The 24,739-nt window shown below is 36.7% G+C and overlaps 1 protein-coding gene across 1 annotated transcript in view; it reads left to right on the top strand.

Annotated features, from left to right (window-relative positions):
• HDX (highly divergent homeobox) overlaps positions 1-24,499 on the top strand; it is a 237,002-nt gene extending 212,503 nt beyond the window's left edge. Inside the window, exons 8-10 of the mRNA XM_055438372.2 lie at positions 1,797-1,880; positions 18,399-18,521; positions 23,582-24,499. Coding sequence (XP_055294347.1) covers positions 1,797-1,880; positions 18,399-18,521; positions 23,582-23,707 — 333 coding nt within the window. The 3' untranslated portion in view covers positions 23,708-24,499. The remainder of the gene's footprint in view (positions 1-1,796; positions 1,881-18,398; positions 18,522-23,581) is intronic.
• Positions 24,500-24,739: the final 240 nt, after the last annotated feature.

Genomic DNA, 24,739 nt, shown 5'->3' with positions numbered 1-24,739 from the left:
CACTCATCTCACATGCTAGCAAAGTAATACTCAAAATTCTCCAAGCCCGGCTTCAATAGTACATGAACCATGAAATTCCAGAATTCTAGGTGGTTTTGGAAAAGGCAGAGGAACCGGAGATCAAATTACAAACATCCATTGGATCATAAAAAAAGCAAGAGAGTTCCAGAAAAATACCTGCTTCATTGACTATGCCAAAACCTTTGACTGCGTGGATCACAATAAACTGTGGAAAATTCTGAAAGAGATGGGAATGCCAGGCAACCTGACCACCTCCTGAGGAATCGGTATGCAGATCAAGAAGCAACAGTTAGAACGGGAGATGGAACAACAGACTGGTTCCAATTTGGGAAAGGAGTACATCAAGGCTGTATATTGTCACCCTGCTTATTTAGCTTATATGCAGAGTACATCATATGAAATGCTGGGCTGGATGAAGCACAAGGCACCCTATGGCAGAAAGTGAAGAAGAACTATAAAGCTTCTTGATGAAAGTGAAAGAGAAGAGTTAAAAAGTTGTCTTAAAGCTCAAAAAATTCGTATCATGGCTTCTGGTCCCATCACTTCATGGCAAATAGATGGGGAAATAATGGAAACAGTGAGAGTATTTATTTTCTTGGGCTCCAAATCACTACACATGGTCACTGTAGCCATGAATTAAAAGACACTTCTTGGAAGAAAAGCTATGACCAAACTAGACAGCATATTAAAAATTAGAGACATTACTTTACCGACAAAGCTAGTCAGAGCCATGGTTTTTCCAGTAGTCATGTATGCATGTGAGAGTTGGACTATAAAGAAAGCTGAATGCCAAAGAATCGATGCCTTTGAACTGTGATGTTGGAGAAGACTCTTGAGAGTCCCTTAGACTGCAAGGGTGTCTTACTAGTCAGTTCTGAAAGAGATCACTCCATCCTGAATATTCTTTGGAAGGGCTGATGCTAAAGCTGATTCTCCAATACTTTGGCCACCTGATGAAAAGAACTCACTCATTGGAAAAGACCCTGATGCTTGGAAAGATTGAAAGCAGGAGGAGAAGGGGACGACAGAGGAGGAGACGTTTGGATGGCATCACTTACTTGATGGACATGAGTTTGAGAAAGCTCCAGGAGTTGGTGATGGACAGGGAAGCCTAGTGTGCTGCAGTCCACAAGGTTGAAAATAGCTGGACATGGCTGAACAACTGAAATGAAGGGCAGTTTAGTGTTTCTCTTGTTCTTGCTCTCTCTCTTCTCACTTACTGTCCAGTTAAGGAAATAAATCACCATACTCTTATCACCATTGCATTATAAATGTCTACTTTCAATTATCTCGCTAATGGAGTGCTGTGAATAAGTGGATTTTTTGAAAAAAAAAAAAAACTATATTTGACATTGCAATGTATGTCATATGTTGATATTTTGCATTACAAGTTGCAAAGAGAAATATGAAAGTATAAAGAAGAAAGTTCTGCCAGCCAATTAAATTGTTAGACTACCTTTACAGAAGACAAATTCCCTGTTACTGAAGGGCACTATTTAAGCAGAGTTTGATTGCTTATTTTTTCAAGGATATTATTAAAGTGTTTTTTCTATTTTGAATTGTATTGCAATAATTTTCTATTACTAAAGGAGGTGGCTCAGACACATACTAGGTATAAAGCTGAAGAGCCAGTCAGTTAGAATTTACTCTTGATAACCTAGACTAGAAAACCCCATCGTTAAAACTGAACATTGAATGATATGTTCTATACATTATTGAGTGTGATTGTGATGATAAGATACATATTTATGAAAACTTCTCTACTTGTGTTACAGAAAATAGAAATTATTGATGATGAAGAAAGTGTCATGATAAGTAATTCTGAAGTAGAGCAAGTGAATTCGTTCTTGGATTATAAGGTAAAAGTAATTTCAAATCCTTAATTTTTTAAGAGAAGGTATTAAAGGAGGTTGGTGATGGACAGGAAGCCTGGCATGCTGCAGTCCATGGGGTTGCAAAGATTCAGACATGACTGAGCGACTGAACTGAAGTGACTAATTAAAGGAGGTAGACTTTTACAGTACCTATGTACCAGTTTTTTTTCACTTCCATTTTCCATTTGATAAATTAAGCATCCTGGGGCTCTGCATTGACATTCTCAGGCACCTGGATATCAGTCATGGTGCTGGGCATTTTAATGAATGCTGCTCAGTTTAGTAGTTGTGGTTTTAAGAACAGTTTGCTGAGCAGCAGTAAGTACTGTTGCTACATTGCAAAATGAGGCATAGTGGTGGTTAATGTGAAATTTATGACAATACTTTTTTAAAGCCCATGTTCATTTTTAAATGATGGTAAAGGGGATTTTTTTTTCTAGTGTTCCTTGCTAATTTTATTTTGAATTTCAATTTCTGAAGATTTTTTAAAAAAATATAATACTATACCTGTTTTAGAAGAAGTTTAAAAATAATCCCCATGGCAAATACTGAGTGAATATGAATACAGATGACCTTTTCTTAATGTCACTTTTTACTAAAATGAAAGACTTACTTTGACAGCATGCCATACATAATTTTGTTTTTATAAAATTTTTGACACAAGCTATCAGTCTAGATGTCAATATGTTTTTCATAGATATTTAATTGTCCCTTTGTTAATCCATGTCCTATCTTACTAGGCAACTTTGGGATCTTCTGAAATTTTGACCACAAAGTCATTTTTTACATAGAGAATAGTAATTTTAAAATGTTAGCAAAAGGTAACATTTAATCAGAAAGACAGCAGCTGTCATTAACCTTTTCAGTTTTACTATAATTGAAAGCTATGTAATTCAACAGATTGTTTTTCAACTGTTCATGACATGTCAGATTTTAAAATATTAAACATTGTAAACACAGAAGGAAATTATTTTTTGAAATTTATTTTCTAAGCGGTCAAAAAGTAGAATATAATCCTGTATTTAAACTATATTTTAACAAATATAATTATAAGGTTGTTGGTTTTGAAGTACAAGAGATCATTCTAATCTCTCCTTCATGGTCATATAACATTTATAAATGTCCAGTTCAGGGTTTAAATGGCTTTGCAAATCATCACTTGGCACAGGCTATGGAAACTACAGATGAGAGGACTGGGTTGCACAGCTATTAAGTGTATTCCACTCAGTAGTTTCAAACAGGTCAGATAAGACTGGTCCCAGAACTCAGAGGACTCTTTCCAGGACCTTTTTCCGCTGGGGTACCAGCTCACTTGAAAGGTTTGAAGCTAAAGATATCAGCAAGCCAGAGTATCCAGTTCAGAAATGTCAGTTATCATTTTCATTGAATTCTAAAGGACATTTAAAGATTCAGTGTTTTCCATTTTGGTTAATGCTGTGGAAACAATGGGGTTTTTGCTCCCTTATTAAGATATCTTTTATAACATATCATCATTCTATACAAACTTTTATTTAACTCTCAAAAATTAACACCTATATAGAAAATATGTCTCTCTACAATCTTTATTCAAGATATTTCAGTTCACTTAATCAATGAATTTTGTTACTTTAATTCTGAGATAATGATAAGTGAAACCTCATATACCAGTTCTCATTGCTGATTTCAGTAGGTTGATTTAAAATACCCTTACCAGTTTGGAAATTTGATCTTCCTTCAAAGAACGTCATTTTATTCTCTTGATTTACACATGCTAGTCTCCTTTGTTTAGTGTTCAGAATCACTTTGTTGGTTTCTTGAATATATTCACCATAAGCTTCTTGAAGTCAGATACATATCTTATCCATGTATATGTTACCTGATCTAGTGCCTAAATCAAGGCATCCAGTAACGAGTTCCTAGAATAAATTAGTTTTCTTTGGAAATATATTTAACATTATTATGCAAGTGTTCATTTAATATGCAAGTGTTTTCTATTTGTATTTGGGAAATTACTACTATACAACCATCAATGTTCAGTGTTGGCATAGTGGAGTTTTTGATTGAGATATTTGCCAGGAATCCATATTACTAGGAGTTCTAACTAATCTGAAATCCTTGTGAGACAAGTGAATGAGCTCAGTTTCTCAGGCATATTAGCTATGTCATAACACCTCAGGTTTAGCTGCCATTTAAAAAATATTAATATATTTATTTTAATTGGAGGCTAATCACTTTACAATATTGTGGTGTTTATTTGCCATACATTGACATGAATCAGTCATGGGTGTACATGTGTTCTACCATCCTGAACCCTCCTCCCACCCCACACAAGCCCTCTGGGTTGTCCCAGATCACCAGCTTTTAGTGTCCTGCTTCATGGATCAAACTTGCACTAGTCATCTGTTTTGCATTCGGTAATACACGTGTTTCAACGCATTTCTCTCATACTGTCTCACCTTCACCATCTCCCACAGAGTCCAAAAGTTGTTTTTCACATCTTTGTCTCTTTTGCTGTCTTACATATAGGATCGTCAATACCATCTTTCAAAATTCCATACATATGCATTAATATACTGTATTGGTGTTTCTCTTTCAGGCTTACTTCACTCTGTATAATAGGCTCCAGTTTCATCCACCTCATCAGAACTTACTCAAACACATTCTTTTTAATAGCTGAGTAATATTCCGGTGTGTATACGTACCATAGCTTTGTTATCCATTCATCTGCCAATAGACATCTAGGTTGCTTCCATGTCCTAGTTATTGTAAACAGTGCTGCAATGAATATTGGGGTACATGTGTCTCTTCCATTTCTGGTTTCCTTGGTGTATATGCCCAGCAGTGGGATTGCTGGGTCATATGGCAGTTCTATTTCCAGTTTTTTTAAAAGACTCTCCACACTGTTCTCCATAGTGGCTGTACTAGTTCGCATTCCCATCAACAGTGTAACAGGGTTCCCTTTTCTCCTTACTCTCCAGCATCTATTGATTGTAGGCTTTGTGATGATAGTCATTCTGACTAGCATGAGATGGTACCTCATTGTGTTTTTCTTTTTCTGTTTTTTTTTTCTTTTTATTTATTTATATATTTTAAAATTTATTTTAATTGGAGGTTAATTACTTTACAATATTGTGGTGGTTTTTGCCATAAATTCACATGAATTAGCCATGGATGTACATGTGTCCCCCATCCTGAACAACCCTTCCACCTCCCTCCCCATCCCTTCCCTCAGGGTCATCCGAGTGCACCAGCCCTGAGCACCCTGTCTCATGCATTGAAACCTGAACTGGTGATCTATTTCACATATGATAATATACATTTTTTCAACACTATTCTCTCAAATCATCCCACTCTCATCTTCTCCCACAGAGTCCAAAAGTCTGTTCTTTACTTCTGTGTCTCTTTTGCTGTCTTGCATATGGGGTCATCATTACTATCTTTCTAAATTCCATATATATGTGTTATATACTGTATTGGTGTTTTTCTTTCTGACATACTTCACTCTGTATAATAGGCTCCAGCTTCATCCACCTCATTAGAACTGATTCAAAAGCACTATTTTTAATAGCTGAGTAATATTACATTGTATATATGTACCACAGCTTTCTTATCCATTCATCTACGATGGACATCTATCTAGTTTGCTTACATGTCCTGGCTATTGTAAACAGTGTTGTGATGAACATTGGGATACATGTGTTTCTTTCAATTCTTGTTTCCTCGGTGTCTATGTCCAGCAGTGGGATTACTGGGTCGTATGGCACTACTTTTTCCAGTTTTTAAGGAATCACCACAATGTTCTCCATAGTGGCTGTAATAGTTTGCATTCCCATCAACAGTGTAAGAGCGTTCCTTTTTCTCTGCACACTCTCCAGCAATTATTATTTGTAGAATTTTTATATCAGTCATTCTGCCTGGGATGAGATAGTACCTCATTGTGGTTTTTATTTGCATTTCTCTGATAATGAGCGATGTTGAACATCTTTTCTTGTGTTTGTTAGCCATCTGTATGTCTTTGGAGAGATGTCTGTGTAGTTCTTTGGGTCTACTGTGTAGTTGTTTTGGGTCTAATTTTTTGATTGGGTCTCTTATTTTTCTGGAATTGAGGTGCAGGAGCTGCTTGTATATTTTTGAGATTAATTCTTTGTCAGTTGCTTCATTTTCTAATATTTTCTCCCTTTCTGAAGGCTGTATTTTCACCTTGGTTATAGTTTTCTTCGTTGAGCAAAAACGTTTAAGTTTAATTAGGTCCCATTTGTTTATTTTTGCTTTTATTTCCATTATACTGGGAGGTGGATCAAAGAGGATCCTGCTATGATTTATATAAGAGAGCGTTTTGACTACATTTACCTCTAGGAGTTTTGTAGTTTATTCTGGTCTTACATTTAGATCTTTAATCCATTTTGAGTTTATCTTTGTGTATGGTGTTAAAAGTGTTCTAGTTTCATTTTTTACAAGCGGTTGACCAGTTTCCCAGCACCACTTGTTAAAGAGATCGTCTTTTCTCCATTGTATATTCTTGCCTCCTTTGTCAGAGATAAGGTGTCCATAGGTGTGTGGATTTATCTCTGGGCTTTCTATTTTGTTCCATTGATCTATATTTCTCTCTTTGTGCCAGTACCATACTGTCTTGATGATGGTAGCTTTTCAGTACAGCCTGAAGTCAGGCAGGTTGATTCCTCCAGTTTCATTCTTCTTTCTAAAGATTCTCTCACTATTCAATGTTTTTTGTATTTCCATACAAATTGTGAAATTCTTTGTTCTAGTTCTGTGAAAATTACCGTTGGTAATTTGATAGGGATTGCATTGAATCTGGAGATTGCTTTGAGTAGTATACTCATTTTCAATATATTGATTCTTCTAATCCAAGAACACGGTATATTACTCTATTTGGGTCAGCTTTGATTTCTTTCATCAGTGGTTTATAGTTTTCTATATATAGATATTTTTTATTGATTTAGTAGATTTATTCCTAAGTATTTTATTCTTTTCGTTGCAATGGAATTGTTTCCTTAATTTCTCTTTCTGTTTTCTCATTGTTAGTGTATAGGAATGCAATGGATTTCTGTGTGCTAATTTTATATCCTGCAATTTTACTATATTCACTGATTAGCTCTAGTAATTTTCTCCTGGAGTCTTTAGGGTTTTCTATGTAGAGGATCATGTCATCTTCAAACAGTGAGAGTTTTACTTTTTTCCCAATCTGGATTCTTTTATTTATTTTCTCACCACTACTATTCAACATAGTTCTGGAAGTTTTGGCTATAGCAATCACAGCAGAAAAAACATAAAAGGAATACAAATTGGAAAAGAAGAAGTAAAACTTTCACTGTTCGCTGATGACATGATCCTCTACACAGAAAATCCTAAAGACTCTACCAGAAAACTACTAGAGCTGATCAATGATTACAGTAAAGTTGCAGGATATAAAATCAACACACAGAAAACCCTTGCATTCCTATACACTGATAATGAGAATGAGAAAATATAAAGAGAAATTAAGGAAACTATTCCATTCACTGTTGCAATGAAAAGAATTAAATACTTAGGAATATATCTACCTAAGGAAACAAAAGACTTGTACATAGAAAACTATAAAACACTACTGAAAGTAATCAAAGAGGACACTAATAGATGGAGAAATATACCTTGTTCGTGGATTGGAAGAATAAATATTGTAAAATTGAGTATACTACCCAAAGTAATTTATACATTCAATGCAATCCCTATCAAGCTACCAACGATATTTTTCACTGAACTAGAACAAATAATCTCACAATTTGTATGGAAATACAAAAAACCTTGAAAAGCCAAAGCAATCTTGAGGAAGAAGAGTGGAACTGCGGAAATTAACCTGCCGGGCTTCAGGCTCTACTACAAAGCCACAGTCATCTATGCATATTTTGATTTCTTTTTTATTTCTTCTGTGATTTGTTGGTTATTCAGAAGTTTTTTTTAAGCCTCCATATGTTTGTATTATTAATAGCTTTTTTCCTGTAGTTGACATCTAATCTCACTGCTCTGTGATCAGAAAAGATGTTTGGGATGACTTCAATTTTTTGAATTTACCAAGGTTAGATTTATGACCCAGGATGTGATCTTACCTGGAAAAGATTCCGTGTAGACTTGAGAAAAAGGTGAAATTCATTGTTTTGGGGTGAAATGTCCTATTGATATCAATTAGGTCTATCTGGTCCATTGTATCATATGAAGTTTGTGTTTCTTTGTCAATTTTCTGTTAGTTCATCTATCCATAGGTGTGAGTGTGGTATTAAACTCTCCCACTATTATTGTGTTACTTTTAATTTTTCCTTTCATACTTGTTAGCATTTGCCTTACATATTGCGGTGCTCCTATTTTGGGTGAATATATATTTGTAATTGTTTTATCTTCTTCTTGGATTGATCCTTTGATCATTATGTAGTGTCCTTCTTTGTCTCTTTTCACAGCCTTTATTTCAAAGTCTATTTTATCTGATATAAGTATTGCTACTCCTGCTTTCTTTTGGTCTCCATTTGTGTGAAATATCTTTTTCCAGCCCTTCATTTTCAGTCTGTATGTGTCCCTTGTTTTGAGGTGTGTCTCTTGTAGACAACATATATAAGGGTCTTGTTTTTGTACCCATTCAGCCAGTCATTGTCTTTTGGTTAGGGCATTCAACCCATTTACATCTAAGGTAATTATTGATAAGTATGAACCCATTGTCATTTACTTTGTTGTTTTGACTTCGGGTTTATACACCCTTTCTGTGTTTCCTGTCTAGAGACGATCCTTTAGCATTTGTTGAAGAGTTTAGTGGTGCTGAATTCTCTCAGCATTTTCTTATCTGTAAAGCTTTTGATTTCTCCTTCATATTTGAATGAAATCCTTGCTTAGCACAGTAATCTGGCTTGTAGGTTTTTCTCTTTCAACACTTTAAGTATGCCCTGCCATTTCTTTCTGGCTTGAAGAGTTTCTATTGAAAGATCAACTGTTATCCTTATGGGAATCCCTGTGCATTATTTGTTGTTTTTCCCTTGCTACATTTATTATTTGTTCTTTGTGTTTGATCTTCGTTCATTTGATTAATATGTGTCTTGGGGTGATTTTCCTTGGACTTATCCTTTTTGGGACTCTCTGGGTTTCTTGGAATTGGATGGGTATTTCCTTCCCCATTTTAGGGAAGTTTGCAACTATTATCTCCGCAAGTATTTTCTCATGGCCTTTCTTTTTGTCTTCTTCTTCTTCTGGGACTCCTATGATTCGAATGTTGGGGCATTTAACATTGTTCCAGAGGTCTCTGAGGTTGTCCTCATTTCTTTTATTTCTTGTTTTTTCCTCTCTGCTTCATTTATTTCCACCATTCTATCTTCCACCTCACTTATCCTATCTTCTCCCTCTGTTATTCTACTGTTGGTTCCCTCCAGAGTGCTTTTGATCTCAGTTTTTGTATTATTCACTATTGGTTGACTCTTTTTTGTTTCTTCTAGGTTCATGTTAAATTTTTCTTTCATCTTCTCGATCTTTGTCTCCAGATTATTTATCTGTAACTCCATTTTGTTTTCAAGATTTTGGATCATTTTTACTATCATTATTCTGAAATTTTTTTTTTCAGGTAGACTCCCTATCTCCTCCTCTTTTGTTTGGATTGGTAGGCATTTATCAAGTTCCTTTACCTGCTGATTATTTCTCTGCCTTTTCATTTTGTTTAGACTGCTGTGTTTGGTGTCCCCTTTCTGTAGCCTGGAAGTTTGTGGTTCCTCTTTATTGTGGAGGTTTTTCCCCATCTGTGAGTTTGGATGAGTGGCTTTCAAAGTTTCCTGGGTAGGGAAGCTTGTGTCAGTGTTCCGATGGGTGGAGCTAAATCTCTTCTCTCTGTAGTTCAATGAAGTGTCCAGTAGTGAGTTTTGAGGTGTCTATGGGTTTGGTGTGACTTTTGGCAGCCTATATTTTAAGGCTCAGGGTTATGTTCTTGAGTTGTTGAAGAATTAACTTGGTATATTTTGCTCTGAAACTTGTTTGCTTTTGGGTGGAGCTTGGTTGCAGTGTAGGTATGGAGACTTTTGGATGAGCTCTTGTTGATTAATGTTCCATGGAGTCAGGCATTTTCTGATGTTCTCAAGTTTTGGATTTAATCCTCCTGCCTCTGGCTTTCAGTCTTATTCTTACAGTAGCCTCAAGACTTCTCCATCCATACAGCACCAGTGGTAGAACATGTAGGTTAATGGTGGTACGTTTCTCCACAGTGAGGTACATCTAGAGAGGTTCACAGAGTTACATGGAGAAGAGAATTGGGAGGAGCGAGATAGAGGTGACCAGAAGAAGAGGGGGAATCAAAAGGGGCGTGAACAATCTAGCCAGTAATCAATTCCCTTTTTGCTCTCCAGAGTCTGGAACACTCTGAGAGGTTCACAGAGTTCCATAAAGAAGAGGAGAGGGAAGAAGAAGACAGGGGTGACCAGAAGGAGAGGAGAGGGAGTCAAAAGGAGATAGACCAATCTAGCCAGTGAGCAGTTACCTAAGTGTTCTCCACAGCCCAGAACACCCAAAGAGATTCAGAGAATTAAGTAGAGAAGAGAAGGGAGAGGGAGGAGATAGAGGTGACCTGGGGGAGATAAAGGAGAGTCAAAAGGGGAGAGAGAAATCAAGCCAGTAATCACACTCCTACGTAAAAATGAGTACTGAAGAATGGATTCTTAAGCGTACAAAATTGATAACAAATACCAAAAAGCAAAGGTTAAAAATCTTGTGTAGGGTTTAAACTCTCAAAAATACAATACTGAAAAAAAAATTCGCAAAAATTATTTAAAAATATACATATGAAATTTGCTTTAAAAATAAGGTCTTTTTTGCAAGGTAATAGTAGATTATAAAAACGAAAATTAAAGGAGTAATAAAGAACTTAAAAATTAAAAAAATTAAAAATGATATTGTAAAATATATCTAGGAATTTCTCTGGAGCTGTTGAGGGCAGTGTGGGGTCAGTTCAGTTACACATAGTTCCTTATTTCAGCTTATACTTCTTCTCAAGATCTATAGGCCCCTTCCAATGTAGTCAGTGCTAACTACAGGGTTTTAGTCTGTTGCACCTGTCACTTCCAAAGGGGTTCCTTTTTCATTGTTTATTTTGGCTTCCTCTGTTTGCACATCTCTTCAGCGTCTAATTTCCTCCCTGACACAAGGAGGCGAAGGTGGTCATTTATTTAGGCTCACTTGTTCAATTGTGCTGTGGGGAGATAGGAACACTGCAAACAAATTTCACTGACGTGTGTAGGGAGTGCTTGCAGTGTCTGGGCCACACTGGGTTTGCCCCTGCTCATGACCTGTGTGCTTTCCCAGTCTATACTGCTCAGGCTTCAGGTTGCTCTGCAGGGGAACTGCCTAAAGTGGGTCCTGGGTTGCGTGCACTTCCTAGGTCTAAGCCACCCAGGTTCAGGTTCTCGGTACTCCACAAAGGCACAGACTCAGTTGGGCCTGCGTTTTGTGCCCTTCCCAGGTCTGAGCAGCTCAGGCGACCAGGTGCTTGGCAAGCACACACTCCCCAGGTAAGCAGTGCATCTTATCACCTCCCCCATACCAGTCTCTCAGTTTCCTGGGTGCGCTGCAGGAGCATTGTCTCAGGTGTGCCTTGTGTCTCCTCTGGGGAGCTTATCTCTGGCTGTGACCTTCCTGGTGGATGTCAACCATCCAGGATCCCAGGAAGACTTGGTTAGCAACTGGGAGCCTGCTCGCAGTTTGGTAGAGGTTGCTATCTCTGGGACCGAGTTTGCCCCTCGCCTTCCGGCTCTGGACTTGCCCGCCTGCCTCTCTGCCTCTGGCGGGGTATGAGCTGGTCCGCTGCTGGCTAGCTCTCCTCTGGTATTCACTCAATCCTTTGTTCTGCGAGTGTGCCCAGCAATGCCTTAAGTGAGAGCATTTGACGGGAAAGTTCTCTCTCTCTCTTTTTTTCCCTCTATCTATGGCTATCCCACATTTTGGGTTGCTAGCTCATGTTAGCTCCCTCAGATTTTCCTCAGGGCATTCAGGCCTGGTCCTTACCCTAAGCAATGCAGCCTACACCTCCCTGTTCAGCCCCCACTTGCTGGTAGGGGATGTGAGTGTCTGGTCTACTTCTCCACTGGGAGTTGCAGTTAGGCACATAATCTGTGGGTTTTATTTATTTATTTTTTCCTCCCAGTTATGTTGCCCTCTGAGATTCTGAAACTCCCCACAGACTCGCCCATGAGAGGGTTTCCTGGTGTTTGGAAACTTCTCCTCTTTTAAGACTCCCTCCCTGAGTCAGGTCTCCGTCCCTAACTCTTTTGTCTCTCTTTTTATCTTTTATATTTTGTCCTACCTCCTTTTGAAGACAATGGGCTGTCTTTCTGGGTGCCTGGTGTCCTCCACCAGTGTTCAGAAGTTGTTTTTTTGAATTTGTTGTGTTCAAATGATCTTTTGATGATTTTTGGGGGGAGAAAGTGGTCTCCCCATCCTATTCCTCCTCCATATTTGCACTCCTCTCATTGTGGTTTTGATTTGCATTTCTCTGATAATTAGTGATGTTGAGCATCTTTTCATGTGTTTCTTAGCCATCTGTATGTCTTCTTGGAGAAATGTCTGTTTAGTTCTTTGGCCCATATTTTGATTGGGTCTTTTTTTATTTTTGTATAAGAAAGTTTATTGAAAACAACAAAGCATAATTGGAAATGTGCATCATAAACAAATCTGTTTCATTATCACCACTCATATGTAATTCTCCAGGTTAGGTTCTTGAGAAGTAGATTTGGAGATGGAGTATAGCACGTGAGATATTTATTAGGAGTGTTCTTGGAATCAGTGTCTGCAGAAGAGAGCAAGAGGAGCAGCCCTGAGTCTTTTTTTTTTTCCCCTGGTATTGAGCTGCTTGTATATTTTTGAGATTAATTCTTTGTCAGTTGTTTCATTTGCTGTATTTTCTTCCATTATGAAGGCTGCCTTTTCACCTTACATATAGTTTCCTTAGTGGTGCAAAAGCTTTTAAGTTTATTTAGGCCCCATTTTTTTATTTTTCTTTTATTTACTTTATTCTGGGAGGTGGATCATAGAGGATCTTGCTGTGATTTATGTCAGAGTGTTCTGCCTATGTTTTCCTCTAAGAGTTTTATAGTTTCTAGTCTTATATTTATATTTTTAATCCATTCTGTGTTTATTTTTGTGTATGGTGTTCGAAAGTGTTCTAGTTTCATTCTTTTACAGGTGGTTGTCCAGTTTTCCCAGCACCACTTTTTAAAGAGATTGTCTTTTCGCCATTGTATATTCTTGCCTCCTTTGTCAAAGAAAGATCAAAGAGCTGGTCCATATGAAACCCTGAGTTCTTCCTACAGTCATCTTGGAGAATAATTGGCAAAACTTAGTGGAAATGCAGGAAAGATTTTAATAAGAAAAATTAGCTAGATCTTGTTTTGTCAAATTCAGTGACTGATGTTTATCTTACTACTTCCTCTCAAACCATTAACTTAGGAAAATCTTAAAAGGCCACACAAATCGCTGCCTGTAATCTAGGAAGTGTTTAATAGGCTTGCAAATCTCAGCTCCAAGAATAAAATGTTTGTAATATTAGATTATGTTAAAGCTATTTATGTTTTAAGACATTGCATAAATACTAAAGAAGAGGAATAGTTGCAGGAGAAATTAGAGGTCTGCATAATAAAAAATGCTTCCTGACTTTTGCAAATGTGAATAGTTTGTGAAGTGTTTCTAATTAACAGTGAGTGTAGCTCAGATAGACTTGTGCCTTTAAAGGAGACACTGTGATAATGAAGATAGATATCTTCTGTATTCAAAAAATTTTCTGACAAGTACTTTACTAACCAATACTATTGTTCTGAAAATAAGTACTAAGAAAATAAAATGTTTAGAAATTTTCAAATATATTATGGCAGGAACAAGTGAAATTTATTATAATGTTTACTTATAACTTAGATTAGAATGCCTTTAAATAAAGAATTTAGCTTGAATCATTTGCAGATCATTCACTTGATATTAAATGATCTGAAAAGGAAGACATTTTATTAGGGCAAATAAGTTCTAAATTGAGTTGATATAACTGATGCAGTAAACATGTAAATAGATTGAATGTGGTTAATACAACTGTATCCTCTCAATTATAAAAGGAATGCCCATGGAATTAACTAATTAGTCATGCTCAAAATTCTCCAAGCCAGGCTTCAACAATAAGTGAACTATAAAATTCCAGATGTTCAAGCAGGTTTTAGAATAGGTAGAGGCACCAGAGAAAAAATTGTCAACATCCGCTGATCATGGAGAAAGCAAGACAGTTCCAGAAAAACATCTATTTCTGCTTCATTGACTATGCCAAAGCTTTTGACTGTGTGGATCATAATAAACTGTGGAACATTCTGAAAGAGATGGAAATCCCAGACCACCTGACCTGCCTGTTGAGAAACCTGTATGCAGGTCAGGAAGCAACAGTTAGAACTGGACATGGAATAACAGACTGGTTCCAAATAGGAAAAGGAGTACGTCAAGGTTGTATATTGTCACCCTGCTTATTTAACTTCTATGCAGAGTACATCATAAGGAACCCTGGGCTGGAAAAAGCACAAGCTGGAATCGGGATTGCCGGGGGAAATATCAATAACCTCAGATATGCAGATGACACCACCCTTACGGCAGAAAGTGAAGAGTAACTCAAAGGCCTCTTGATGAAAGTGAAAGAGGCGAGTGAAAAGGTTGGCTTGAAGCTCAACATTCAGAAAATGAAGATCATGGCATCTGGTCCCATCACTTCAGTGGAAACAGTGTCAGACTTTATTTTTTTGGGCTCCAAAATCACTGTGGATGCTGATTGCAGCCATGAAATTAAAAGACGCTTACTCTTTGGAAGGAAAGTTATGACCAACCTAGATAGCATATTACAAAGCAGAGTCATTACTTTGCCCACCAAGGTCCGTCTAGTCAAGGCTATGGTTTTTCCCATGGTCATGTATGGATGTGAGAGTTGGACTGTGAAGAAAGCTGATCACTGAAGAATTGATGCTTTTGAACTGTGGTGCTGGAGAAGACTCTTGAGAGTCCCTTGGACTGCAAGGACATCCAACCAGTCCATTCTAGGGGAGATCAGTCCTGGGTGTTCATTGGAAGGACTGATGCTAAAGCTGAAACTCCAACGCTTTGGCCACCTCATGTGACGAGTTGACTCACTGGAAAAGACTCTGATGCTGGGAGGTGCTGGGGACAAGAGGAGAAGTGGACGACAGAGAATGAGATGGCTGGATGGTATCACCGACTTGATGGACATGAGTTTGAGTGCACTCCGGGAGTTTGTGTTGGACATGGAGGTATGGCATGCTGTGATTCATGGGGTCACAAAGAGTCGGACACGACTGAGGGACTGAACTGAACTGAACTGAATATATTTCATGCAGCTTTTTGAGCAAATGATGGTAAAGTTCCTGCTATTCTTTTTGAGACAGGTTCTCCAGTTGCAGAGGATGCTCGTAGCTTATTTTCAAGCTTTTGGCAAGAGAGCTGTCTAATACTTTTTTAATAATGTTTTTTATATAATAATTTACATATAATAAAATTCACCTTTTCATCCATTTAGTTTTGACATTGGACACAATTGTGTAAGCATGACCACAATTTGTTATTCATCTGGTTATGAGCGTTTGTGTTACATCTAGTTTGGGGCTATTATGAATAATGCTGCTATGAATATTCATGTATGTCTCTTTGTAGACATGCATTTCCATGTCCCTTGCATAAATACTTAAGAGTACAATTTCTGAGTTAAATGGTAAGAAAGACTATGTTTAATTTTATTAGAAACTGCAAGACATTTCCCAAAGCGGCTGTATGGCTTTACACTCCCACCAACAAAATATGAGACTTTTAATTGCTCCACATTCTTTTCATCAGCACTTGCTATTGTCAGTATCTTTATCATAATCTGTTATAGTATGTTGGTGGGAATACCAGACCACTTTATCTGCCTCCTGAGAAACCTGTATGCAGGTATGGAAGCAATAGTTTATATAACAGAACATGGAACAATGGACTGGTTCAAAATTAGGAAAGGAGTATGTCAAGGATGCAATTACCACTCTGTTTATTTAATTTATATGCAGACTATATCATGCAAAATACAGGGCTGGATGAAGTTCAACTGAAGTCAAGATTGTCAGGAGAAATAGTAATACCCTCACATGTGCAGATGGCACCACCCTAATGGCAGAAAGCAAAGAGGAACTAAAGAGTCTCTTGATGAAAGTGAAAGAGGAGAGTGAAAAAGTTGGCTTAAAACTCAACATTCAAAAAACTAAAATTATGGCACCTGGTGCCATCACTTCATGGTAAATAGATGGGGAAACAAGGGAAACAGTGACAGACTTTATTTTCTTGGGCTCGAAAATCACTTAAGATGGTGACTAAAGCTGTGAAAATAAAAGATGCTTGCTCCTTAGAAGAAAAGCTATAACAATCCCACACAGGGTATTAAAAAGCAGAGGCATCACTTTGCTAATGAAGGTCCATTTAATCAAAGCTATAGTTTTTTCAGTAGTCATGGATGGATGTGAGAGTTGTACCATAAAGAAGAATGCCAAAGAATCCATGCTTTTGAACTGTGATGCTGGAGAAGACTCTTGAGAGTCCCTTGGAGAGCAAGGATATCAAACCAGTCAATCCTAAAGGAAATCAATCCTGAATATTCATTGGAAGGACTTGATACTGAAGCTGAAGCTCCGGTACTTTGGTCTGATGCTGGGAGATCATGATGCTGGGAAAGATTGAAGGCAGGAGGAAAAGGGGATGTCAGAGGATGAGATAGTTGGATAGCATCCCTGACTCAAAGGATATGATTTTGAGCAAACTCCAGGAGATGATGAAGGGCAAGGAAGCCTGGCATGCTGCAGTCCATGAGATCACAATTAGTCAGACAAGACTGAGTGACTGAACATCAACAACAACAGTATGTTGGTGGTAGCATCTCTTTGTGGTTTTAATTTGCATTTCCTTTATGACAAACAATATCAAGTATTTTTCAAGTGTGTATTGGTCGCTCTCATATCTTCTTTGATAAATTGTATGTTCAAATATTTCACCTGCTTTTTATTCTATTGGTGGTCCTATATTTGTGCTATAAGAGCTCTTTATGCATCCTTAATGCAAGTCCTTTATTGTATATGTGATTTACAAATTTTTACTCCTAATATATAGCTTGTATTTTCATTTTCTTAACAGTGTCTTTTGAAAAGCAGTGATGTGGGATTTCTCTTTTTTTAATGAATTCTTTAAGTTTCATGTTTTTTGTGTCTTATTGAAAAATTTTTGCCTAACCCAAGGATATAGAGAGTTTTTCCGCAGTTTTCCTCTACAAGTTTTGTAGTTTGGGGTTTTACATTTAGGTCTGTGATCCATTTCTCATTAAATTTTGTATATTATGTGAGTTAAGGTTTGATAATCTTTTTCAAAGGGGATATGGGTTAGCGGAGAGTCGGACACGACTGAGCGACTGAACTGAACTGAACTGAACTGAACTGATGGATTTATAAGTTTTCAACCACTATTTTTTGAAATGTTGCAAGATTATTCTTTGTGCATTGAATTACCTCAGCATCTTCATCAAAAGTCAACCAAATGTGTATGTGTGTGTACATATATATACATATATAATGCAATATATAATATATATTTCTGAACTCTCTATTATGTCCATTGATCTATATGTCCACACTTTCACCAATATCACACTTTCTTAACTTCTGTAGCTTAAATAGTAAATCTATATAGAGCAATTTCATGGCCATTATCTTATTTGACCCTTATAACCCTCAAGCTAGAATTTCCAAAGATTACTAATATTATATACCTTTTAATGATGAGTATATACAATCACAGGTTAATTGTCCTGTCCAAGTTTGCACAATTATCAGTAGATCTGGCACTAAAATCCTCGCAAACCTAGTTTATTGTTCTTTTCTTACACAACTAGGAAAAATAGTGGAGAGAGACCAAGTTTCAAATCACTGTAAATTTGGAGATATTTTCTGAATAACAGACTCTTACATAAGGGTGGGGGACTCAGCAAACTATTTGATAGTCTTATGAAAGTTTTCAGACCCTCTTTGTTACAAAATAATACTCTTTTTTGTTCTCAGTGTTTGACGTTGTGAATTATACGTTCAGCATTACTGCATCTGTTATTGCTCTTTACTTGGAGTAAATTGGGCTCTGTCTATTCTTAATCATAATCTGAATATTAATTAGGTTTACTGTAGGGTGAATCTTCCCAAGAAGGGAACTGTTTCTTGATTTTTGTCCTACCAGAATTTATTTAATTGGATTTTGGAACTTGCAGATTATTTTCTGTTGGTGATTTGCTTAAAAGGCAGCCTTTGAGTAATAGGAGAATTTACTTCTGTGCTTTAGAATCCTTTATGCTAAAATTTTATTTTTTTATTATCCCTTTAATTTGATTGCTTTTTAAAAGTTTTATTGTGCATCAAACATGTGTAGTCCTAGGTTTGTACAGAGTAATTTATTATTTCATGCTTTCTCCTTCAGAATGAAGAAGTCAGATTCATTGAAAATGAGTTAGAGATACAGAAGCAAAAAAATTTTAAACTTCAGACATTTGTAAGAAGCTTGATACTAGCTATAAAAGCTGACAATAAGGAACAACAACAGGTAAGCGACAGAAAAGAATAGTAAATTATAACATATAATGTTGAAAAGTAGCAAGTCTCACTTGGGTTCTTCATATTCTTTTCATTTTTATACCTCATTCCTGCTTGTCATCAAGGAAGGATTTGTTACCTCCTGACTTGTTAGTATAGCTTTCTTGGGAATAAATACTCAGATTTTGTGTGCTGCTTTAGTGGAAAATCAAAATGATTAACATACTTTGTTAATTCCAGGCCAGTATTAAGTAGGAAAAACATTTTAAATTTTAAAAATATAATTATTGACTCTATTCTGTATCTTGTACATATTATTTTATTTAATTAATTTTAAAGAAATTCTAAAAACAGTTGTAAAAATGGGGTTACACTAACTGGAGAGGCACATATTTTGGGACCTCCTATGAATGAAAGAAGTGAGGCATTTGCCTTTCTTCTGGATTTCAGTTACCTTCCAGCCCCTACTAAAGTTCACAGGTGTTTGAATACCTTCTATTTCATGATATGTTGCACATCACTAAAAAAATTGAAATTGCTTTGTGAAATCTTTGTAACCACAGTGCAGGATTTACTTTTCCCAATTTAACTATAGTGTTTGATTCCACTACCCCAAAGATAAAATAAAATGTCTTCTGTTTGTCACTGTAGATTTTTTTTTTCCAAATTCTTCCCAAATTACATTTTCTGCCTTACTTTTTCTGTTAAAATTTGTGTAATAATGTATTAATCTCGCTAAAAAAGAATATGTTAGTGTCACTCATTCGTGTCTGACTCTTTGCAACCCCGTGAACTATAGCTTGCCAGACTCCTCTCTCCTTGGGATTTCCAGGGCAAGAATATTGGAATGGGGTGCCATTTCCTACTCCAGGAGATTTTCCCAACCCGGGGATCAAACCCGGGTCTTCTGCGTTGCAGGCAGATTCTTTACCATCTGAGCCACCAGGGTAGCCTAAAAAAAAAAAAAAAAAAAAGAATATAGACATGTTAAATGTTATATTTAATACTAAATATGCTATATTTAATACTAAATGATACCAAATATGCCTCTGAGTTCTGCACTACCATGTTGATTCCTGATTATCAGAGAAATTCAATATAAGTAGTATATTACACAGGTAAGCTTTGATTAGGAAGCAGTCTCCGTGGTTTCTATTCAGCTAGAGTACAAGCATTTATTCCTTGTATCCAAGCAAGAGATATGTAGCCTATTCCAGTCATCTCCAAGGAAAAAGATTAGTCTTAGCATCCCACAATTATCCTGCTTTTAATAACGAAAAAGTCTTTATATATTTCATCAAAGTACTGAACCACAAAATTTAAGGTATAATTTACTCATGAGGCTTAATCCAGAATGTACATTATGTGTCCAGTTTCATGAATTGTGCTCCCCCCATGCTGTACACACACAGACATCCCAAGATGGTAGTTACCAGTCATTTTTGCCAGTTTTATTTAAGCATTTTGGTTTATTATGTGAGCTAAGCATATTCCATGGTATATTTAAAATGTATTTGTTTTTTCAGTTCAGTTCAGTTCAGTCGCTCAGTCGTGTCCGACTCTCCGCGACCCCATGAATCACAGCACGCCAGGCCTCCCTGTCCATCACCAACTCCCGGAGTTCACTCAAACTCATGTCCACAGAGTCGGTGATGTCATCCAGCCATCTCATTCTCCGTCGTCCCCTTCTCCTCCCGCCCCCAACCTTTCCCAGCATCAGAGTCTTTTCCAGTGAGTCAACTCGTCGCATGAGGTGGCCAAAGTATTGCAGTTTCAGCTTTAGCATCAGTCCTTCCAATGAACATCCAGGATTGATCTCCTTTGTTTTTTAGGAACCTAAAATACAGATTTTAAGTGAATAAGATGATAGTCTTGAACATGGTCCCCAAAGAACCGTAATTTTTATTTACATTAATATTAAAAAAAGGAAAAGTAGAAATACGTTCAATATGGGAGTAATTTGGAGTGTGGTCCTAGTTCCAAAAGTCATGCATGGTTTGTATTTCAGAGTTATGTGGTCAGCTTATTTGCAATCGTCTATGACTTTTGATATCTAGGAATAGCACACAAGCTGCATTTTATTTTCTAACTGAACTGAACTGAACTGAACCTGGCTTTATCCTTCCCCCAAAACCACTAAGAAAATGAGAGAAGTACCTACTGTGCATTTTACTTTTGCCCTTTTCTTCTACTTTTCCTCTGATAAAAGGCTGATGAACTTAGATATGGACAAAACATTGGCGGGGGGTGGGGGGGCAGGGAAGAGATAGTTATACAAAAATTGTACTGAAAATCATAGCCTATATAATCAGCATCCAAGTAGAAAATACTGATTTTTTTAGTTGAGATTGAATATAATGGAAATCCAAATATCGTCTAAAAATATAGAAGATACCAACACAAAAGTTACCCAAGTCATCTCTTAAATTACTTATCTTTACTCTATGAAATGCTTAAAGGTTTATTTCTGGAAGGACTTGATTTTTATTCTGCCTAATAAAAGAGAATTATTGTGTCATTGGTTTCTCATTTCAAAATCCTGTTTTTCTATTAATCTTGATTTGGGTAAGTTGAGTGAGATGAGTGGTCCACAGAATATTTTGCCCCCATGAAGCAATTCAGGATTTGAAAATATATGATAATGTCTGACTGAATATTAGATTATCCAAACCAATAGGCATTTTAAAATAAAATAATGTTTTAAGCATTGTACTAAGTTATTAGTTATGATCTTTCTTTCCTTGATAATTCACTATGTGATTCTATTCTATTTGGAAATGCTATAATCTCTTGGGAAGAATGGCAGTAGGTCACACTCTGACTGGTAGAGAACCTGGAGTGAAGCAAGTTTATTGTGTTCATTTGAGTATATGAAAAAGACAGTTCTAACAACTGACAAAATCTGAAGATTTGTTCAGGGTGCCAGTGTTGCAATCCAGAAAGATATTGAAAAGGAATATTTTTAAACGGACCTCATGCATTATTGGAGAAGGCAATGGCAAGCCACTCCAGTACTCTTGCCTAGAAAATCCCATGGACGGAGGAGCCTGGTAGGCTGCAGTCAATGGGGTCGCTACAAGTCAGACATAACTGAGCGACTTCACTTTCACTTTTCACTTTCACACATTGGAGAAGGAAATGGCAACCCACTCCAGTGTTCTTGCCTGGAGAATCCCAGGGATGGGGGAGCCTGGTGGCCTGCCGTCTATGGGGTCGCACAGAGTCAGACACGACTGAAGTGACTTAGCAGCAGCAGCAGCATGCATTAGTAGTGCTTCGTTCTGCCTCAGATATTAAAGTTTTCCTATTTCATACTGTACTGATTTTAGTCAGGCAACTACATTAAATGCAATGACAAAGCAATACATAGTAGTGCTTCTCTGATTTGAAGGTCTCCCCATCGAATTTAAATATCGTTAAGTCTGCTCACCTACATGACTATCCAGTACGCTAAGCTTTGTTCATTGGAACACTTTGCCTTCTTTAATATTGATTCTTTGCACTTGCAAAGTAAAACAAATCCAGTGATGTATTTCTCATAAACTATGATCAACCATTGTCAGCAAAGGCTTTGTTATACTATACTGGGTTGCTGCTGCTGCTGCTGCTAAGTCACTTCAGTCGTGTCCGACTCTGTGTGACCCCATAGATGGAAGCCCACCAGGCTCCCCCTTCCCTGGGATTCTCCAGGCAAGAACACTGGAGTGGGTTGCCATTTCCTTCTCCAATGTGTGAAAGTGGAAAGTGAAAAGTGAAAGTGAAGTCACTGGGTTAGTGGTAAACAATTGACCTAGAAGAAAATGGTTCTGTGCCCTATTACTGCAACCTAGAAGCATTAGAAAGCATGTAGTACCTTTGGGTGACTGCTTTGTAAACAGTACTCTCGGTTTCACCAAGAAGTTCATGAACCATTTAATAGCAGAAAATAAATAAATTTTTGTACAGACAGGAGTTAGCCTTTCCTTTTGCAGCCTGACAGAAAGTTCTAATCTTTCCTTTTTGCTCTAAAACAAACAAAACTATAGGATTTATAACTGTCACTTCTTTTAATAAAGAGAATAGGAGAGTACTGTCTTATTTCAACAGTGGATTTCATGTGTTCTCTAATATGCCCTGTCTTTCTGTTCATTATTTGGGTAGAGGCCAACCTGCACTTGATCTTCTTTTTACTATTGTACCCAAAGCTAACACTACAACTAATGTTGTCTAAAAATTGTCGAGATATGTTTCATTATTTTTAGTATTGGGGGCAGCAAATCATTAATTTAGTTTTCCATTTCTGATGGTCAAATGGGCATCAGCACTACTAGCCAGATAAAACTTGATTAATTATTTATTTCTCTAGTATGAATGCATGTTCGGCAACTCCAGATGGAACAATTACACCATGGCAAAACTTAGTTCATGGCTCTTGCCTTATCCTAATTACTCCAGAAGAGAGATGAGCAGTCCTCTAGAAACATCATTACACAGTCAAATTCACTGGTTCAACAGAGCCTTTGTGAACGTTTGGCCATCTTTAGATATGACCACAGCCTAAGGAAAAAAAAAAAAAATCACTTGGACTTTTAAAATGCTAAAATTTTGTCTAAAATAGAATAGCTGAACGTTTCCCCTAATTGCTTAATTATTTCTCCCACTGAAGTACAAAATTGTTTTGTGAACTTTATTTTAATGTGACGGACAGCATAATCGTGCAGGGGTATTTTAATAAGGAATACAATTTTAAAATCCTTTAGCAGTGATCACTGAACACTCAAAACTAGTATGAAAATCACTTATTTCAGACACTTCAGAGCATTTGGTTGAGTAGTTGCTCATTTCTCTCCTTATTCTCTGTTTGTAGGTTGCACTCTACATAATCCACACTCTCAAGATCTAGTATTTTATTACTTCCTTAATAGTATATGAAGAGTTTTTCTCTTAGAAAAGATGTTGTATAAGGTTCTGAGAGAGAAATGCTCCTTTCATTAAATATGTAAGAATAAATCAATGTGAAAGGACAACAACTATAAAGTTGGAAAAATATGTCCAAATACTAATTCAAAACAATTGATTTTTCTGACTCAGGCATTGCTGTCAGATTTACCTCCTGAATTAGAAGAGCTGGATTTCAATCATGCCTCGCCGGAGCCTGATGATACCTCATTCAGTGTGTCTTCTTTATCAGAGAAGAATGCCTCAGACAGTTTGTGATTGGGGTGGGGGAGGGATATATGACACAGCCTTTTGGCTAAACAACAGGTATGCATTTCAAGATAGTTGCATTGTGCTGCCCCGAAATTCTTCAGTTGGAAAAATATATTGTTGAAGCAATGTATTCTGTGAAGGATGAACGAGATATAATGGCTGTGGTGCAAAATGGTACAGATGGTACAAAAAAAAAGTATGTAAAATTTAAAAGCATTGTTTGAGAGTTTTTTTTTCCCCAAACTGATGGAACTCTGGAGGAAAATGCATATAATTTTGAGCAGTTTAGTTATGAAATGCATAATGCCTAATTTCTGAAAGGTCTTTTTTTGTTTGTTTGTTTTACAGATGAATCTTAGTTTTCGTAATAGCTTTGACCAGAGACAGAAAAAGATATTTCAACATAGTTTCTCAAGTAACTGAAGCTTGACTAGTCTTGTTTTTGTAACCATTACATCTTTCTTCCTCTCTCCTTTTCCTGTCATCCACATACACTTTTACTCGGGAAAGTAGACTGAAAATTGAAAACAAAACATTAAAAATATTCTAACCTAGATAAATCTTGGGGTTCATTTATAAACTTCTGTGAGAATTTGACTTAAGTTAATGATTGAAAATTGAAGTGATTACTAGTATATAATTGCAAAATATTGATATTCTTCCGTTTTTAACCCAAATATTTGGGGGGAGGAGGAAGAGCATTATGGGAAAATAATTTAACCAACATGAAGTCAAATAAATTGTTAAGCTTATAGAAACAAAATGTTGTAAAAGTTTCATCTTAATAGGAACTCTTTATTGTTGCAAATGACAAATATTGATAAGATTCACGTTATACTGCTAAAGTTGTATAACTAAGTTAGATGAAATGTTGCACAAGTATTATAAGTTCATCACCATCATCATAATATTTTTTCAGTTCTTAGATTTTATGAAACAAGAAGTCAAGGTAAGCCACTGAGTTTTCCTTTATTTTAATCTAGTTACTGAGCTTTGCCACCAAATTTACCTCATTTCCATATGAGGCTTGTACAGAGT

The sequence above is a fragment of the Moschus berezovskii genome, chromosome X (assembly GCF_049115385.1).
Source record: "Moschus berezovskii isolate FMDL1 chromosome X, NW_MosBer_1.0, whole genome shotgun sequence".
NCBI classification, from domain to species: Eukaryota; Metazoa; Chordata; class Mammalia; order Artiodactyla; family Moschidae; genus Moschus; species Moschus berezovskii.
This window is presented reverse-complemented; position numbering and strand designations above follow the sequence as displayed.